Source organism: Aplidium turbinatum, chromosome 1 (assembly GCF_918807975.1).
Source record: "Aplidium turbinatum chromosome 1, kaAplTurb1.1, whole genome shotgun sequence".
Lineage (NCBI taxonomy): Eukaryota > Metazoa > Chordata > Ascidiacea > Aplousobranchia > Polyclinidae > Aplidium > Aplidium turbinatum.
Genome location: NC_137472.1, coordinates 40,160,921 through 40,182,342, shown reverse-complemented (window position 1 = coordinate 40,182,342; position 21,422 = coordinate 40,160,921). Strand labels below are relative to the sequence as shown.

General features: G+C 35.5%; 1 protein-coding gene across 1 annotated transcript; it reads left to right on the top strand.

The window, feature by feature from the left end:
• Positions 1-5,670: 5,670 nt before the first annotated feature.
• Positions 5,671-8,123, top strand: LOC145769490 (type-2 angiotensin II receptor-like). Its single transcript, XM_082581140.1, has 2 exons — positions 5,671-6,735; positions 7,673-8,123. Exons 1-2 carry the CDS (start codon positions 5,671-5,673, stop codon positions 7,883-7,885), a joined length of 1,278 nt encoding a protein of 425 aa, XP_082437266.1. The 3' UTR covers positions 7,886-8,123.
• Positions 8,124-21,422: the final 13,299 nt, after the last annotated feature.

Here is a 21,422-nt window from a genome sequence, read left to right as displayed (position 1 = left end):
ACGCTTTTTTGGAATAACTTGACTTGTGATCCTTACGTTTTTGCTTAGTTTCGCTGCGGATCACAGAAAATGCTCACTGTCGTTGATTATTTTTATTCACTTGTTTTGTGGTTGGACATCTAGTAATTTGATCGCAAATTATTATTTTACCTGCATTCTAATAAGCCTGTAATTTTTTGTCTAATCAGCGGTGTGTTAAAGATGATGACGAAGGAAGGTCGAAGGTCGTAACATTACGTCATTCTGAAGAGCAACTGGTGTTCTACTTTCAATTTTTTGCAGCATTCACTTTGTAATGAAAACATCTTTTTCGTTGGTGGTTGTTTCAATAAGAATCTAGCGGAGCTTCGATTGCGTCGCCAAATTTCAAAAAATGTTCGGCATCGATGCAACAGTTTGAGTCGTTGCTATTGCTGGAATTTATGTTATTTTTGCTTGTTTAGTTGAAAGCTTAGCTTTACTATTGACTGAGTAAGATGAAAACATCAGTTAAGATTTCATAATGTCATTACTTTTACTGCAGTGAACAGGACCCCGTACTTCGAATCTATGACACGAAAATAAGTTTTGTTTTGGTTAATGTTTTCGTCAATAACACCCTTGCATTTCTGTTTGTAATATTTTCAGTTTCTGTCAAGCGTTTAATTTTACTGTACGCTTTAAGCAAAGGTTAAGTAAACATTCTGCCATTAGTTCCAGCTGGTAAAAGTACAGCAGCTTACAAGTTGAAAGCATTAAGATTTTAGCAAGCAACTTTAAGCTTTATAAGTAAGCTACCGGTCGACACTATTATTTTATCTTCATATGCTGAACTTTTATGGGGCAGTGATACGTTTTTTGCAATGACGTCATTGATTGGTTACGTCATTAAATCAATCGTTTTATTTTATGACATAGTTCAAAGACTTTTTAACCTTAAGTTTTGTAATTTCCATCAGCTCTTTCTGTTTGTGATTTGGAAGTGTTTTTTTCGATTTTTTTTGACATTTAAGAGAAGGCATGCATGTGATCAACGTTCCCAAAGGCTTTCTAAGGATATTCTTCAAAGTCCATGTCTCTCCCATTGCCATGTCTCTCCCATTGCCATGTTGTTCATGCTTGACCTGTGCCTTGACCTTCTAATCACCTGCAATGTCACATTGCGTGTGATATTAAGCCACTGCTGGCCGTGGATATTCGAAGGTGATTTCATGACATTGTCAAAATGGATCATCCTCGCTGGCGATGTTGATGTTAATTATACGTTGCATCAATGTAAAATAAACAACTTAGCTGTTTTGAAAGTCTGATTGTGGTATTGGATGAATAGCGCAATATGAAAGAATGAATTGAAACAAATCGGTTTTGAATAATAATAACGTATTCATAGCTTTGTTTCCTGGGGCAAACCAGTTGCTTGCGCTTTTAAGTAGTTTTTGAAAATTACAACAATTGTTGCCTATATTTTACTTTGCACAAATTGTCTACTTGATATACTGCAGCGCGAATAATTTGCACTGACAAAAATCTAAACCAAATTTTATTTTTTTATTGCAAGTATCGTTTATTTTTACTTGCTTTGAAAGTAGAATGTTTCCATTACGCTATTGAAGTAAATAAAATGAATGGTTCAAACAACAATCAATGCAGTAGCCAAAGTTAAAGTTCAAATCGAAATCGTTCATTAATCTTTAAAAACCTATTTCCATCGCTTCGCTGAGTTTATAAACATTTTTGGACTCAAATATACCAAAGTATAACAATGAAGTAATGCAGTAGCGCAAAGTGTATATTTTGCCGTCAATTAAATATTTATCAAGCCCAACTTTTCAAGATTCTGAAGTTAAAAGTAAACGAGTAGACCTAAAACTGCTGCAACGTCACCAAAAAGATTTTCAGAATCCACACGATTGTAGTGCTTTTTGTCTAACTTATTGCTGGAACACTTTTCATGTAATAATTGTTAGTTAACTTTTTCAGTTTGGATGATGCTTGGTGGCTTTTATCACAGCACATCGTTTTCATAAGCATGCGTGACTCAGTGAATATTGGGCACACTGTTCAACAGAAAGAGCCCGATTGTTACTTAGAACAAACGTTGTGAGACTTTGATGAATGCCTTTAGCTAAATCAAGCAATTGGCTAATGAAAGCTGCGTTTCTATTTGAGCTTAAAATTATCTGAAGCTTGCTCCTGCTACTTTCATGTGATTGTAGAATACAGATGTGTGGACCTGTAGAAGCTAGAGAAGTCGTTGTCAGCCCTTGTACCTCCAGTAGGTTGACAGCGCTTGTACTTGATGAAAACTCTCTGCATGTCAGATGTCAACTAATCCACTCATTAAATGCCCCATCTAACCAAATTTATCGCGTTTGTATTACTTCAACGTCTACAGATGTTAAATCAATGTAAACACAAGGGTTTTCTAGCTAAGTACTAAGCGATTCAGCTTTACGACAGCATACCACAACACCACGGCCGAACGCCGAATTGTAAACAAGCGGACTGTTGTTGGACAGTAATTTACAAACAAGCAAAACAATGTCATGTCATTGAAAACCAGCTCGATCTGCTATTGTGTAACGACTGTCATAAATCAGTTGATTGATGATGTTGACAGCATTGGTTATATTGTATTAAAGGTTTGAAAAGTATTTTCTTTCAGGAAGTGTAACTGTATACGACAGAGTCTCTCTGATAACCGCACTGATTTGTGATATTGTTCTACTGTAGGTTACACCGCTTTTACTTGTTGATCTGACCAAACAAGAATATGTCACGTAGGCCTATTCTACTTTTTAATCAATATCCAACTTTCGGTAATGGTTTTAAGCCAAAATATTAATAGTCATTCATTTCATCCTGCGCATATATTAGTTTGATTTCGACCTACCCTGCGAGTTGTTTCAGCGTATAATAGTTTCTTTACACTAGTTTCATGAAGAAATTTAGCTTTGTAGTGTTTCATTCACATTCAGTTGTTTGTTTGCATAGCAGATGAAACAGCAATATATTTGAAGGTTATTTTAAACAGGAAACACTATTTTAAATTCGATCGATACTTTGCCTAATATCTTCTCAAACAGTTATTATTGGACATGAGTCAGTCATCATCACTCATTTGTCAACAACAAGCGTTTCACCTTACCCGCTTATCAGGCCTAACATACCTTGTAGGCTTGTACGGAAGCTGACATTATGCTAGAGTGCTAGACTATAAAGCAATATGCATAAGGGCTAAGGCCTGTATTGTAGATACATGACCTAACTAAGAAACAGCCTGCAGGAGTCGCAAAGAAAAGTGCTCATATAGGGTCCATTGGAGCAGACTAAAGTTTGGCTAAGATTGAGCTTAACGATTTGCTTAGGCAAGAAACCTAGAGCAGCGCTTCTGTCAGATGAATGCATGAATATATTGAAAAATTAATATCTTGTAGCTTGATTTAATTATTTATGAATCGATCAAAAATAAACAACAAATTTGTGTTATATAACTAAACGTTATATTTTCATTTATACTTTACATTTATATAATAATAGGTCTACATAATCAGAGGAGTAAGCATGGGAGGTTATTGGGCCATGCTTCTCTCTTTAAAATTTCGTTTAACAATTAAATTTCAAACTAACAGTTTGACTGGTTTTAACTGATAAAGTCGCCACGTTTTTTTGACCCAATTGTTATCATATTATTCGTTTCAAAGCATGATCGATCCGAAGTAGCTCGGCCTTTGCGACTTCGAAAATTTATATCGTTCATGTCGTAGGCCGAGTATGGAAATTCTATATTATAAGCAAAAGAGCATTTTTCTAACAATCAAAATTAAATAAAAAAAAATATATAGGAGAATGCCTTTTATTTAAGAAAATTTTGTGTTTGCCACCATCCACCTTTAAGCGTTATACTTACTCAAAATAATTGTACTTTTCGTCTCATAAAACTGATCAATCAAGTATGTTTTAGGAATTTAGGGTATTGTTATTGAGTTTGTCATTGTAGTACAGGACCAAGCAATCAATCGATTGCTGTCTACAGACAGATCGTGGATTGTTTCCAAGGCGATCTCAAGAGATATCGGAAAAATTAAAAAAATCTCTGTGGCTTCTACTTATTAATTAATGACTATGTGGCAAAATTAAGTAAGGTTGACTGCGTTACTAAAACATTTTTGGAGCGACATTTTGTGTGGGGACGCATTATTTCTTTGTTTTAGTTTTTGTTCTGATTAGGTTTCTTAGTGAAGGCATTATTCGTTTTACAGTTGCTGAATGATGAAAGTTACACCCAACTTTATAACGATTAAATCGCCTCTCAACAAAAGCCATAACACAAAACGTCACAAAAATGTATTTTGTATAGTTTAACTTTATTTTTTCTGATAAGTTGCGTCAATAAAAACTACCATACATTCTGCCTACTAATGCAACAAACTGAAATCTTAACTCTCCCCAACGAAAACTTTCTGCGTACTCCATTGACCACAAAACTAACTTTGTTTAAACTTTGAAACGACATTTTTTACTATAATGATTACGCTCAGCTGATCTACATCACTCAAAGACCACGTGATTTTAAAGTGTGATTTTTGTGTTGGTCTTGTCTGATGTTCATGACATGTCATGTACACCACACTAAAACTACTAACCAATGGCATCGCCAGAAAATTTTTTGGGGGAGGCCAAATATTTGATGAATTGAAGAGAACAACAAAGTGTTCCCTTCAACAACATGAACTGGATCTAAGCCTTTGCCATTTGATGTGCAGTGGCGTATCCTGGTGGGTTGAGCAAGGGAAGCAATGAAAATGGTGGGGGGTTAGAGCGTGCCGAAGGCACGCGTATTTTAGGGGTCTGGGGGCATGCTCCCCGGAAAATTTTTGAAAAATTACACTCAAATAATGGATTATAGCGCTTTCTGGAAACACTTTTAGAGTAATATTTGTATGAAGTTTATTAGCAGATAAACAGCTATTAACTTATTAAAGGTAGTTCTAACACACGAACGGGCAAAAACTGCGGCTAAAATTAGAGAACACCAACAACTCAGCTACCGTACACAAAAACTCAATAACTACACAAAAACCCAACACAGTAAGCCATTCTGAAATTGCTTCCACAAATTAGTTCAAAGAAACGTAAATCGCGTAAACTTTGCACGATTTGCAAAATTTATTGGTGTCTTTCTGTGTGTCTAAAACAAGTCCTGGGGGGTGTTAATAGCCAGATGTCTTGGAAAACGTTATAAATTTCTACAAATTTTATTAAATTTTCAACAAAGGGCTCAACTTCGGAATCCAAACTTGGAAAATTTGGGGGGCCATGGCCCCTTTCGCCCCCCCCCCCCTGGCTACGCCTATGCTACTAACTAGCCTTTTCCATCGCATAGCATTACGTTTAGTACACAGCTAAAACATAAAAAATGTAAAAAACTAATTGACCCTAAATATGTGTCTTGCAGGTTTAAGGTTTTGCAATGAAGTTAGTCGTTTCCAGTGAGTGATCTACATTGCGGTTCTAATTGTTTCAAAAGTTCAAGAGCAACCTACAAGCACTATGCCTTCGTATACATATGGAGTATCGTACACCATTGTGGCTGTTTGGTGTTTTATTGTATTTTTCTTGGGCTTGATTGGAAATGCCGTGGTTTTGTTTGTATTACTCCGCCAGCGAAAGAATTGGTCGATCACAACAATGTATCTTTTCAATTTAGCAATAGCTGATGCTATCTTTGTCTCATTTCTGCCTCTGTGGGGTTATTACTATTTGAACAATTTTTCTTGGCCGTTTGGCCTTGCAATGTGTAAACTTTCAGGAGCGATGACAGCGATCAACATGTTTGCGAGCATCTTTTTCCTGACTGCTATGAGCATTGATCGATACTTAGCTGTTGTCAAAGCATCGAGAATGAACATGAGACGCAACGCCACTGTTGCTCGATGGATATGTGGAGGTGTGTGGTTTTGTGCATTTCTTTTATCTTTGCCTGAGTTCGTGTTAAGAGTTTTGCGTCCGCATATTGGAACTCTGGTACAGACCACAACAGCTGTTACGTTTTCCAGCAACACAACCATTGGCCCTCTGCTGGCCACAGAAACAACAAGCGTCTCTGCAACCTCAAACGAACTCAGCTCCATTAATTCCGTGACCGAATCTTCTCCAGCAACGTATCAATGCTCGTTTTACATTCCACATGACGTTCCTAATAAAAAGGGCATTCAAGCGGGAATTATGATTACCAAATCAATAGTAGGCTTTATCATTCCAATGATCGCCATATGCGTTTGTTACATCAAAATTGTCCTGACCGTGAAGCGAAAAGTAATCAGCAAAAGAGTTAAAAAGGACAGAATCGCAAAACTGGCTGTGATAGTCATTGGAGCTTTCTTCATCTGCTGGCTGCCCTACCACGTGATAATTATTTATTCAGCACTCGGTGGTTGGTTGGGACTTTTTCATGTAGATGGCCAGTTTTACATTGTAGCGGCTCCTGCCACTATGTGTATTGCATATGCCAATAGCTTTATAAACCCGATTGTCTACGCGTTCACTGCAACCAACTTCCAAGAAAATATGAAAGACATCTGTCAGATGGAAAACAGTGCCAAACCATACAAAATGACATTGAGTAATGGAGGTCATCATAAAGAAGAAAAAACACCTAAAACTCAAGTTATCCATCTCAACACTCCACAGAGTAGCCCAGGCAGTAGCGATAGATCACAGTTTAAACAGCAAGTGGAGGTTCATGAACTAAAGGTGATTATAATCTTAATAATTGTGATTTTCATACTTCAAGTAATAACTAAGTACTTTAAAAAGCTTTCAAAAAAATTTCAAACCTATGAGACCAAAGTTTTTTTTACTTGGCATACTCGTACTTTGGGATGAACACTTCCTACTAAAAGCTGAAGTGCTTCGGTTCCAACTATCGTTTCTGATTTGACGCCCCTGCAAACTGGATGTTGAAAATCACTGCTCATATCTACCCAAATGGGCATAGTTGCTGTGAAAAAGGTGCTCGAAAAGGAACTGGCCTCATTACTCTTACTCACTAGGATCGTAAACCAACTCAATGACAATTCATTTTTTTTTTTACCCGACGATCAAAGATCGGGGACTTTTGTCCTTGTAAATTGTAGAGGTCATGCAAACCACAACTTTCTCATCACCAAAAAAAAATAGTGGCTCCTGTTTCAAACCAGGATGTACCATGACGTAGAAACACATTGAAGCTTGCGTTATAAATTAAGATGAAAGTCTAAACTACTAATCTAAACTATAGCCATTTTTAGCCTACAAACATCGTCTTATAAGAACAGGACTATCGAATTTTGTAGAAATAGAGCATATGATGAAGGAAAACCATATGAAAGCCTTGCAAAACTGTCCTATTGAAATTTAAAAAAAATAGAATAACTTTATTTAGAAATATCTCTTGAAAATACAAAATCATATACTAGTCTTCTAATAACTTGATTTAAAACCAGAGTGGTATTGTAAATTATTGTTATCAGCAATAAAATTGTAAATTTCATGCTTTTTGTGATTGGCCTAAAGGCTGTAACAAACACCACTTAAAACATCTGCTGTCATTATATCAACACGCTTAATAGCCAACTGTGAAACAACCTTGTTGTGGATTCGTTTGTTCAGCTGATCAGCATGGTATTATCTTTGTTTTTATTTTTTCAAGAAAATATCGGCTCGTGAAGCAGCAGCGGTAGATCCACAAGATTCTTCTCCCCCGGAAGGCCAAAGCTTTTCATACTACTCTTGCCCGGCAGTGATGGAAGGCTTAAATAAAGCAAAACCATGCTGCGAATCCAGCATCTTGAGCGAAGGACCTTACTCTACCCCAGAGAGAGATGAGTTGAATTTGAGTTTGATACAAAATGAATTGGCGTGATCGCGATCATCAATTTCACATCCTTCTTATAACTGTGTGGGTCAATCGCTTTCACACTTACATGGATAGAGGTCGTTCGGTCCAAGCCAGGAAGGAATACGTTTGCTGCAATTGAAAAACTTGTTCGAAATGAATGTTCGATGTTCGAAACGAATTTCCTTTGTTCAAATGGATTTTTGTTCCACAAAATGTGGTCCGATTAGCTTTCAAAACATTTGTGCACCAAGCTACATTAATAATAACTTTTCGAAAGACATGATGTAACTCATTTTAAACTTTAGAATAGAGGACTTTGCTTTAGTAGAAGATTGCCGTGCTTTTCGGTTTCGTTTTTCCATTTTGTTTTCCTTTTGAGTTGACAACGAAACGAATTGAAACCAAACCAGACAAGAAACTTCACATGGCAGAGAAGCGAAATATTTGAAAGTGTTTTTGCTTCTAACAGCCCTACTACACTTTTTTACATCCAAGAAGCATCCTTTTGGTACAAGATCAGCCAGAACACATTACCTTGCGTTTCAACGTTTGCCGACGTCAAAACGATTAAAAAGGACAGCTTGTGCTAGCTGGTTTGTTGTATATTGATGTTGAATACGCAATTTCTGCAATGGGATTTGTTTTCTCCTTCCATTTGATGAAGCGGATTATTATCACAATTAGATTATCTTGTTTATATTATTCCCAGTTAGCATCTCAATCCAACCTTTTCACATTCTTTACGCTTGCAGACGTTGATTCAGTGTTTGAACATGTAGACGTTGCTCGCTGAGTTGGTTATGGTTTTTTGATCAACAAACTCAAGGGAGAAAAACTTTGGTATTTCAAAATGTAAGTCTAATGATGGTTTTCTCAACACAGTTGTTGTGCTGTTTCATTAGCACAGAATGGTGCATAGTGAAAGTGATTTGTTGTGTTACAAACAAACTACCACAATTAGAAGAGTTGTTAAACCATTCGTTTTACAATAACCAATACGCAAGATGTGCTTGTGTTTTCGTTTTATGTCATATTCAGGCTTACGACTGGTGGTTGAAGATTTAGATTAAGTGGATGAAAAGGCAAGGAAGCCAATCTTCGTGTCCACTTTCAGGCATACATTTAAATGTTGTGCCACAGGCACAGCCGCATGCTCTTGAGCTGTGTCCAACATGGTCCTTTCGAGTGCTGTACCAGGGCTATCATCACTCGTCTATGCAGCCGACATGGCTGCGTTTACTTTAGCTCGGCGCAATTAGCTAAATTGGAAAAGAGTTCGTTGCAGTGACGCGGCAATTAGCAGCTGTGTCCCAAAAGTAAAGTCCAATGACGATTTTAATATTTTTCCATCACTGGAATTGAGGGGTTGGCGTAACTCCGTGAGTATTTCTTTCCCAAGGGCGTAGTTCGGCGCTAAACTGGTCAAGTTCGTTTTGATCAAGCAAAACTTTTCGCTTTTGAAAAAACGAACTCAAAAAATGCTTTTGAGCACTTAGTGATTCATATGTGATGTGGCAATTGCAAATACTACAAAATTTTTGCATGCAGTGTTGGTCTACGCTTCAAAACGTCACGTGTTGAAAAGTTTTATCTTCGCTCTTGTGACTAACTTTAATCTAGTGTAATCTAGACTAAACGAAACATTAAAGTTCGAAAAACCTTATGAAACTACTTTTTATTTTAAACGATAGCTACTATAATTATTACACCACCGGTACCTTTTGAAAGTCAGTTATTCATCATGTTTTTCTTTCTTGAAAATTATATTTATTGGCTATTTGTTTTTGTTCAGTGATTGCTACTTTGTTTAGAGCAAAACAGGTCAATTACAAATGACTGTAAGAAATATTTTGCCTCAATACGTTAAAATGTGAAATTATTCAATTTAGCGTGCATGTACCTTATTTGTAGTTAGTAAATTACCTTTTACACAAAAATCAGCTTATCCCAATTTAAGGTTTAATTTATAAAATTTTGCGTGTGCAACATATCTTCAAAGCTAAGTTTTAAAAAAGCGACTGATTTGACCTCGAATCATACTGCTGCCATTATTGAGGCACATTTTAGTGTTGTATATTTACATTTCTTGATTGAACACAGTTTTTGGAATATTTGTTTCACTTTTTATGTGTAAATGTAATATTTGTTTTTTATCAAAAAACACTGATCTGTTTTACTCCCACTTCATTTGACCTTTCCTTAAAATGTTGCTCTATCAACACAATTTGGAAATAAAATCGACTTTTTTCAACTAGCTCATTAAAAGAAATCTTACTTTAATTGTTTTACGCTAAAAATAAAATATTTTTAGCCTTTCGTAAAGATATAAATAAGAATATCAACATGTGACCAGTCTTGCCCCCGCACTACCTTAAATCTCCGTTTTTGTTTAGTAAGTTCAGCTTTTTAGATCCTTCAAAAACACGATAAATGTCATGTTGTTGTTCAGTCCTTGATAGCAACAGTTAAGGTGCTTATTTTCCAAACTAGTACTTGCATGGGCGACTACGTGGAGATACAGAACTTAGGTAAATGACCCCTCGGAAATAATCCACCCTGGTTAATATCCCCAGAAAGTATCCACCATAGAAAATGTAAAATCCACCCTGATAAATATTGCCAGAAAAAAAACGTTGGGTAAATATTCTCTCCGGTATAAATTGAAACAATTTATAGGAAGATATTTTTCCGCGTGTATATTTACAAGAATGGATTATATAGGGAGATTTTTACCGCTTAGTCTATTACACATAGGCCTACTGGTCACAGACGAATAAATTTATAATGCGTGATTTTGATGGTTGGGTGCTGTCACATGCTCTCTCATGGGATAAGAGTAGCCACTCATGATTCTATAAATTTTATGTCAGCGAGGAAAATTCAGCCTAAATAGCCTCACGTGGCAAATTGCCATGCGAATATTACATTTTGACAAAATGTAGCCACAAAAAAAGCGGTGGTATCAACATTTTACATATTAGCCTACTTTTACCAGGAAGGCAAGTTTACCACGAAACATCGTTTTCAGACGCAAAGATTGGTTTTGTATTCGAAACTACTAGCGTGCAAGACATTTGAAACACACATTTTACAATAATCATTTCTAAAAAATCAAATCTATCTGATTTGAATTGATTCTTAATAATTGATCTTCTGATTGATTTTTAGCTGTTTATGATTGAACTTTCTCGTATGAAAATAAAGTCGTTTGTATTTCAAAACCTGATACCGAGTGGTTCACATCAACCATTGTTGTAGGTTTGAGACCTGTCCGAAGATATTTCATTTATTTTCTTGATTATTTGTTAAGAATGTTTAAAAGCACGATTTAAATTCCAATCGAGTCATTTAAAAACTTGTATTTTTTAATTTTTAAAAGTCTTGGAACATTATAATGCTTCAACATGAGTCTCATGTTTACCTGTCATAATTTTGTAACGTGAACGCCAATCAGTTGTTAAACCTGTAGTTCTTGCCATAAGAAATTTTCGGTCTTGCTGGTTTAAAAATCCGCTAAAACGTACAATGGTTAACTGTTTTCCAACCAAGAGCAAGCATGTATTTTTTTTCTCAATATCGTTAACAATCGTCAACAATGTAGCGAAAAATGGATTTTATAACAAGTTGTACGATTATTATCATCGTAGTGTAACCAGGCCCGTAACTAGGGGGGGCGCAGGGGGGGGCGAAGCCCTGCAAAAATGTTGGCACCCCCTGGAAAAAATTATGTTAATTAGCTCTGTTCGCTGACTTTTCAGTTTTATACTAAATTTTCTTGTGTTATTTAATTGTAAACATTGTGTGTATAAAAGTGTGGTAGAATGTTGTCTCTAAAACAAAGTTTGCCTAATTTTAAACGAAACTGCATTAAAAGAGCGAGTTTTGTCAATACCAAACATTCAAATATCTCAGCCAGGAATTAGCAACAGGAAAACATAGAGACTTAGCTTTACTACCGAAAAATGCCCTAGAAAACATGATCTTATCTATTTGCTATGCCACCGGACAGCACCATTTTATAGGAATATTTATACCCACATGTTTGTTGAAAATGCTTTCAGAATGCACCAAATTCAAAGTAATTTTTCAAAATTTTCTGGGGGAGGCCCCCCAGACTCCCCGCTGCTGGGTGTCGCCTTTGGCGAAGACACCGTCGGTCTTTACCCGTCGGCCGTCAACCCCCACCCCCTTTCAAAATTCCTGGCTACGCCACTGACTGGTTCTATGATAAACTAGTCTAATGTAAACGTTGTATTAGGCCTACGATTAATGTTCTTGCGTAAATATACCCACATTGTGTACAAACGTCGTTTTCGTACATGATACGGAAAGTAAAAGTTGGGCCCCCTCTAGAATAGTTTTTGCCCCCCCTGCTGCTCCAAGCTAGTTACGGGCCTGAGTGTAACTCACCAATAAGCTACTTATAAATAAGTGTTTGTTTGAGTGATTTTCGTTTATGCCATGTTGTAACTTATTGTTCAATAAATACTTCCATACAATTCTGTTTTGTGGCCGTGAAGCATTTTAGCGAAAGAAATCAAAACAGAAATTTTTCTGAATTTTTTTTAGCCTATTTTAAATTGCTAATTTCAGTCGTTCTTTGCACAGCCAGTAAAACTGGTTTAATTGAATCAATGCAGAAAAACATTTGCTGACTGGGTGTGGATAAGGGTTTGAGCTTCAAATTTATGACAGTATGACTACAGTACAGACAGTAGTCGTACGTTTGATTGTTTGGTATTGCTGTCACATGTAGCATAACATCATGCTGGTGCCAACACCTTTCTTTTTCAAGAGCAGCCATTCTATTTCAAGATAGGAAATTGCAATTTTGACCCGAAGCTTGTGCACTGAATTATTTTATCTGGCACCATGTTGAACATGAATAAATCATGCCACAAAGTTGAATTCAAGTATCATGCCAACATTATTGCACAGAGCTTCATTGAGAGAGCAAGATGCAAATTAGACGCACTTCAGAAACATTTAGGGAAAATCCTGTTGGCGAGATCTCACTACAAGAGAGGTAGCCTACTAATTGAGGCTTTCTAGTTGTTGTGTACAATTGTGGGTGGTGGTGGCTGACTAGATGACTGCTTATGGTCTTTCACTACAATCCTGATTGCGCCATAATCTAACCAACAGTTGTGCAATGCATTGTTTTGACAATTACATTTACTCTGTATGTTTGTTAATATGTGGCGCTGTTAAAACAAAATAAATTGACTTGACTTGTCACAGAAATAAAACAAAAATGTTAACAGAAACAAACAATTTTGCATTCCAGCGATTGCGCTAATTCGTTAATGACCAAAAGAGCATTCGGTCCAAAATTTCTGTAATGTCTGAACTTTGACATCTGCAATATTTGGGCTCTCCGAAACAACTTTGTTTTCGATTGAAACGAAGTCTGTCACATAGAATTTAATTTTAAAAAACAAAACATTTACAATATGTTTGGGGCTGAACATTATTGCAAGCCTAAATATTTGGCAAATGATTTGGTTTCAGGTTCACAACGACTTCTGCCGAAACCAAGACAAAAACATCGCTTCGAAACAAAACTTTTCAAACATGTTTGTTTGGAACATGCCCAAACACAACATTTACTGTAAATAATTCTTGGAATTTGCAAGCAAGCGCTTTTGATGTTCAGTTTTGTGACCTATAGCTCATTTTATGAAATCAGCTCCTTCATGTTCCATTCTGGTTATTGGCCAAAGATCAGAGTCATTTTTCAAACTAACAACAAAAACCCAGTGCTCGCTTTTGGTTGGGGCACCACATGCAAGCTTTCTAAACAGAGGCAGCTTCTTTACGGTTCTTGATTCAGGCAGTTAGACCACCAATGGATCAAGAACGTTTGTTTTTGATTGACAGCAGGAACCTACAAGTGAAATAATATCGAAGATGATTTTTCTACTTTACGCGAAAGCCAATATGTTATGAATATTTATGATCGAAGCGAAATACACGTTTTCACTTGTCACTTACTGTGACGCGTTCATGTAGGTCATTTGGTTTGCTCTATGATTGAAAAACATTAACAAAACATTCTGCTGTGGGTGCAAGTGCGTTTTAGCAGTGGATTTTATGTACTCACAACACATGCTACCTTGCTCGACAAATCTGAAATTAAAGAAATCATTATAAAAGCGAGCAAACAAAGCAAAACATTGTGCTGATAATAATAATCGTTTCATTTTCATAGTCAGTTTTAGCAATAAAGCTGTACTGTAATTTAGCTTCTAGTGAATATGTCGCCTTTGTAATGGATACTTTTTGTTTGCTTTCAAATTATAGTCAATTCGTCCTACCTTTAATGAGCAGGCTAAATGGCAGAACAAACTGTTATGACACGCCCGAGTGAAAAAGCGTCATCATAAACTAAGGTGGTTTCGTTTGTATCGTTTGCAGATACAAAAGAATGTAGATCAAGCTAAAAGAATGCAGTATAAACTGAAAGCATAGAATTTAATGTATAGTTGTATTTTGTCGCTTTCACTGGGGCAAGGCAACGAAGATTGATCTGAAAATGCAAAAATAAAATAAAAGCTAATTCCATGCATGTTTTGTGTGTGCAGCACAAGCTGTTTTGACAAGAGATGTTTTCATGCGTTTTCATCGATTCAACGTCAGGAGAGATTAGGCTTGGAGCAAAGCATTAGCACCAGCTGGTCAATCCAAAAACTGCGATCGATTGTGTAATGTATCACGTGACCAGGTTTGAGCAGAAAAGCAATTAACATAAGACCCTGCAGCGTAATCACCATAAAAGTAATGACCGTATGCCCGAAGCGAAGGTCATTTGAGATCGTTTTTTTGTTTTGTTTCGCAATCTTTCCCTTTTAAGCCTAGCATTCAAAATGCAACATTTAAATTAAGATGCTTTGTTAAAAGACTGCCGTTGGTATTGAAGCATAATGAGGCAAAACAACAAAACCTTTCCTTTGTAACCTAGATCCTTTCGACATTTGCCGCCAGGGGGACATGTTAGTTGGGTATCATATTAGTGAAAAAAAGTAAAATAAAAGAACAACGCTTGATGGTTTTGAAAACCGTACCGATTATGATGTTTCTTTTATAACGCAGTGAGAATACGTCGGATGATAATGTGATGACATCGTAAACCTGTTATAAAATTTAAAATGAGCCCTGTCGCCAAAAGACCTTAGTGTGGTAGAGCGACAATAAATAAAACCATAACATTGTTATTATTATCACCTGTCGTGCTCACATGTTGCCAGTCATGATAATGCCATTACACCCCTTAAATGTCTCATCACTGGCCAAAGTATGACAAGCCTTCCTTTATTATTAATTCCTCAAGGTTTTCTTCTCGATATCCTGAGGTCGCTAAAAGAAAACCCTTCTCATCCTCGTCGTTCAATTTTCATTTGGCAACAATGCATTTTTGTGGATTTTCATATTGACGTTTTTAAAGCCTTTTCAATTTTGCATAATTATGGTTGGTCTGTGGTCGAACGCATAAACAATTTCAGTTCCACTCAATGCACAAAAATCATTTTTAAACTTAAAACAACAACAAAACATTGTGTTCCTGGTAAGAAATCTACACCTTTCTTTTGTTGCAGGTTTGTTCGTGGTTAACGTGTGTATAGAATGAGACTAAAACAAATGACCTCTTTGCTGACAACTTTCCTCTTCAGATCAGCATTAAACTCGATGACAATACTAACATTATGTTTTTGAATGGAAACTAATGCTCACATGGAGACAATTTAAACATGGCTATTGTTAGTCATTACGTTACCTTTTTCACATTTGATACTCTATCTCCAGTATACAGTAGATTGGCTTCCTTGCCTTTCCACCCACTTAGTTTAAATTTCAAACCACCAGGCGTTAGCCGGAATGTGATAAAATATCACCTCTTACACAAGGACAAGGCAACTTTATTTACAATGTTTATTTAGAATTAGAGTTGCCAACTCCAAAAAAGTTAAAAACATCAATGCTTAAAAATAAAATCATATTTTTAAGGCTTTAAACAAATTAACAACTAAAATGCTTTTAAATATTTTGGAAAATGTGATGCAAAAACTTTCTGAACACTAAAACCATAAGGATTAAAAAACTAACATAAGGCTTCAACAAACAACAATTGGCAACCCTAGTTGCAATTCAAATTTGTTAAATCAAGCATTAAATTTTATGTCATTTTGGAAGTTTGTGCAATTCATTGTAGATGGAATTAAACGTCCAATCAAAAGTTGTGTAATCATGGAGTTGCTGCACGATATCGAAATCTTGGAAGAAGCCTATGTCATCATGTTGCTGTTAAAAAAATTATGTGTTTTCTTGACAAAACTTTACGCAGAGTCAGTATAATTTTACCAAGTTTGTTTTTGTTTCAAAAGTATTTTTTTTTTCATTTTGCAATGTTATATTGTTTTCGGTTGTGCTACAAGTTCAAGAGAACCTACAATCCTACATATTGCTGATGCGTGACCTGGTGTTATTCATCTTGGCGCATCTGTGATCTGATAATAACCGCAAATTGCGTATAAGCAAAACTTGAAAGTAACCTTAATTAGTAAATAAACTAGTTTGACACTGACAGTTAAATCTTGGAAAAAAGATAATGATCTTCATGTTAATGATAAAGTTACGAAAAGAGTCATGTTCAGTGGTCAATATCTCAGAAAAATCTCTATAACGTGGACACTGGACACTAATGTCAGAATATACGCTTAACATAGATTTTTTTAATTTCTGTACTTGTAGCAGAAGAAAGATGCTTAGTTAGAAAGTTTAGCTGGTTTATTTTCTTATTTCTATGCAAGTCATTGTTTTTACAAGATTGTTCCATTAACCTTCTTCTTCGGACTTATAGATGAAACATTTCGTGCAGGTATGAACTCTGTATGCTTCACTAAATAGAAAACAAGAAAAAAACATTTTTGAAACCTTAAGAATAACTTAACCTCACGATACAGAAAATAATATTACCACACAAGTGTTTGTACATCTGCTCTGATGTTCACTCAGTGGAGCCCAAGCGTAAAGTCCAAAAGCTGTTCAGATAAGAGGTTTTAGGATTTTAGTTCAATAATTGACTAAATTACAAAGCTTAGTCCACAAGGTACAATGCGTCTGAAGTATGGAGATAAGTAACAAAACTGCTGTGCGCAACCCTGGAATGCCAGACACTTATACAAAACAAATGGGTAATGTAATTATTACACTGGAAGCGTTTCCGTTATCTTATTCAAATCAAAGTTTTTCTTTCAATTTAACGTTAATCAATATTAATCGAGTCTGCATGGGTTAATTTGACAGTTTCGTCCCTTACATGCTTTTGCATTAAAATCTTCACGATTTAAAAGTTAATTGTCCGACGTGTCAGATATTCAACAAGTTTTGTCTTTTAATAAAGATAAAACTTTTTCTTCTGCACTAAGGTGCCTGAGAAAACTTATGAAGACGTTTTAAATGCGCCATACTCTTTTTTGTCTCAACGGTATTTTCTAGGATTATTTTTTTCGACAGTGGGTTGTTGTATATAATTGATGGATTATAAAAATAAAAAGCATTAGGTTTACACATTATTGCTTAAAAAAAATTTTATACTTAAAGTTATGACGTCGAATGAATGCGTGTAGTCTTTTTCCTTTTGAGGTCAGACTTCTTCAAACACATTGATTTTTAGCAGTTCAATTATCTTTCGTAAAAAAAAGGTAAGGAGATGTTTTCCATTTAAATGGTTTCGCTAGAAAACAAGCTTCATTTAAAGCGGAAAAACAAAAAAACAATAAATTTCCTTAGCTGGCTTTTCAGTTTCCCTATCGGCTTATTGATGGTATGTTGAACTTGAGATATATCGACATTGATTGGACTGAAGCATACTGAAGGCTTTTATGTTGCTGCCAAGCAGAAGATTTTCGATCGATGTATTGATCAATGCGAAACCGAGTTTCATCATTACCGTGACGAATATGAATGAAACTACTGGACGTGCATCTTGTCTCAAGAACGTCAGCGATGTGCATGGGATTGGCGTTTGTTTCATTGAACATTTGCACAAAGATAGTGGCATTTTCAATCAAACACCGTATGATCACTGAGGTTTTGAAGGAGGAGGCTTGGAATGGAAACCAAATTTAATTTAAAGTTATGTTAAAAAAAGTAAATGATGAAAATAACCGTTAAAATGATATTGTAATTTGTATTTGCATTTTTTTTAACAGTTTCAAAAATACTCACGAAGACAAATATAATGACAAAGGGAATAACCATTATTTTCGATCGACTATCTAACAGTTTTAAAAGAATAGTTTATAGTCTGATTTTAGACATCATTATTCAAGCAAACTTTTAATTTGTTTTCTTGGGGCTGGGCAATGGGCATTACATTAGTGTATCACTGAGATGTTTAACCCTCTGTCTACCGTGGGGTCCAATGGACCCTAAAACAAATTTCGCTCTGCGATTTCTCAGGACATAATTATAACAGATGCGATATTGATATACCTTGACTTTTCAAAACTTTTCTTGATTTTTAGGACAATACAATAATTATTGATCTCAAACAAAAGTTGGTAGCATAGAAAAAAAATAATAGCATCTTGTACCGTGGAGTCCAACGGACCCCAAGCCTGCTGCATTCGAATTAATCTTGTATTACAACAGCACTAAAAGAGGAGTCGACGTTATTGACAGAATTTTTAGGAAATACGCTTCCAAAAAAATGACGAGAAGATGGCCAATAGCTTTATTTTACAATATGATCGATGTCACTGCTGTCAATGCTTTTGTGATATGGCACCATTTGCAATGCGAAAATAGCAGCACAACATTCAGCATGTATGCATGAAAGAAAAGAAAATTTTAGATCCAACTAGGAAAAGAGCTTGCTGGATTACCAGCTTCGACTTCAATATCAACAAGACATCTAAATCCGCAACAAAATAAAAGAAACAGCTGTTGAAGATCAAACGCCAAAATCAAAGTAGGCTAGATGCTATCTTTCCGAAAGACACCAAGACCGAAAATGCAGACAATTCTGTATTAGCCTACTTGCAAACTCAACGTTTGCCAAGAACATTCGCAATTCATTTGCAATGAATGCGATAATATATAAACTCACAATATTTCTTGTGAACTAATAGGCTATGTAGGCCCAATATGCGTTTTTAGCCAAATCTCTCAATAGTTTGACCATTGCTCAAGAATAGACCAATTCCGTATCAGTTTGATTTGTGCATGGGCTACTGTATGACTTCTTTGTTAAATTTAGAGTATTTTTGTTTTTTCTACAGTGTTTATAAGTTAGGATTATTGTAGTTTGTTACGTCCTTTCCTATTGAGCTTTAATTTCATCATCGGAGAGGATTTTTTTTTGTCCAATACAAGTCCTTTGAAGTTTGGGGTCCAATGGACCCCAACGGTAAAACTTGCATATTTTTTTTGGGTAGACAGAGGGTTAAACATGATAGATCAGTGTATTTTTCTATATTGCAAATGTATTAAAAGTATCAAAAGCGTAAAAATATTACTAAAAAAATATATTTCGGAAACAAGGCCATAGAGAGGCTAGTTTGGGCAAGGTATCAATGAAACTATTAACTATTTTAAACATGCCAACTCTAAAAAAAACAAAAAACAAAACAAGGAAAAAAACACCGAGAAATTTGTCAAGAAAAAAATCACTCAAAAAGAAGTAAAGAAATGCATGCAAACTCACAGTAGAACTTTGAAGAATACATTGTGTTTTTTACTTTTCGGACTCTCTAAAAAGATCTCGGTTTTCCGGACTCTATGATCATGCTAGGTTCTTTTCCAAACATATCATCTGGATTAGCTGTCAACACCATTGCTTGGAAACAAAATTTACGACTGAAAAAAATAGTAAAAATGTGCATCGAAGTAATGACTAATGGCATGCAAATATCAGCGTGTTTAAAAGATAACAGTGAAATCAGAACCCGAAGCAGATTTTGTACCTTCTGCTGCTCGCTTGCTAAACCTCGCAAGATAAGCTTCTGTTTGCGTTTGTGCTAAAGCAGATAGTTACTTTTGTTTCATACAGAATTTATAGATGACACATTTTTGTTTCTATCTTAATTGACAAGTTTCATCAATGAGTAGGTATTTTACATACAACTTTTATCCAATTATCTCCTTAAATTTCAAAGCTTTGGCATTGAAACTTGCAATAATTTCGAGAAATGTAGGTTAGAAGAAGTGAGTCTTTAGTAATTACGTTCCTTTGGCACATAGTTTAAAAGCAACGTTTGATTTGTTGTTTATTTTTTTCGGGAAGTGTGTTACAAATAAAATTAAACTCTTCTAAAAGCAAACAACAGAAGCCATGCTTTTCACAGTTTTTGTCGATACGTGATGTTTTAGCGTTTTTGCGTAAATGTGTGTAAGAATATAGTTTGGCCCGCTTCATAAGTCAATATTCAAAGCTTCGCAAGTGGGACCCCAACAAGGTTAGTTGCCCAAGAATGATCTGCAAAAGAAGACAAGGTTTTCATCTGGGTACCATAACGCTAGCCTTGTGAGAGCCTGCTGCCCTGCACTGCTTTCTATTTAGAGTAGGCTATACTAACCAGCAATTAGTTTTTGTGTTTAAATATAAAAATTCTGAGTTTTTCATCACCTTTATGCCATTTATATTTCGATACTGGTATGATCTTTTCAGTTTTAGCTAAATCAATTATTTTTTTTTTTATAAAGTTTTTTTTTTTTTTTTTTTTATGAAACCGGGCGCCATTCATTTGCTATATCGTCGATTCAAGTTGTCAAATTATTGCTGTTGTCCAATTTTATTCAATCTAAGCATACGACTTGTAAACAATTTATTTGAAAACATGCGGTGGGTGATGTCAATTTCCATGAAGAAACTCTGAGTTAATAGGAGTAGGTTTCACAAAATTTGTACAGTGAAGCAGCCCATGCTGTCGTTAATTGTAAATTAAAAGAAGCATATTGACAAAATAATGTTGAAATTGAACAAGTACGCCATTAATTAAAAACTAGCAATAATTTAGCTATTTTTTGTTGTTGAATTAAAATAAATAAATAAAAGAGTTGAATTGAATAAATTAAATTAGCGTAGTAGAGTTGAGTAACGATTGTACATCGAAAAATTGTATTGCTTCTCAGTTTTTGAGGAGCATGCGACAGAGTTTCTGTAACCTGTAGATCGCTGCTAATTTAAGACACACTTAACCTCATACAGTCAGTTGGGTCAGTTTATGTGCTTTAAAGAAAAAGAGATTTTTTTCGGGGGAAAAGCAGCATGTGACCCTCTCTTGATCCGCAACTGGTTACTACAATCATCGATTGCAGATATTACATTAATGAAAAGAATGAATATTTTTGTTTGTTGTTCTTGGCCTTGAAAAAGGGAACCAAGCGTTTGTAGATGTTGAATCAAACGTAGAAATAACTGCATTTGCTTTGAAAGTGACAAAAATAAATTGAATTGTCAATGTCATGTTCACTTTGAGCAAATGCGTGCACATCAATTGGCGGTGAACAAACATTTGTCTACACAAAGTAAAAAAAAACTCACGAAATATCATTTGGT

Bases quoted from the DNA above. Each gene is read 5' to 3' on its own strand.
- LOC145769490 (XM_082581140.1), top strand. From the start codon at position 5,671: ATGTATCTTTTCAATTTAGCAATAGCTGATGCTATCTTTGTCTCATTT. The intron at 6,736-7,672 runs GTGATTATAATC...TATTTTTTCAAG, and splicing joins TGGAGGTTCATGAACTAAAG to AAAATATCGGCTCGTGAAGC.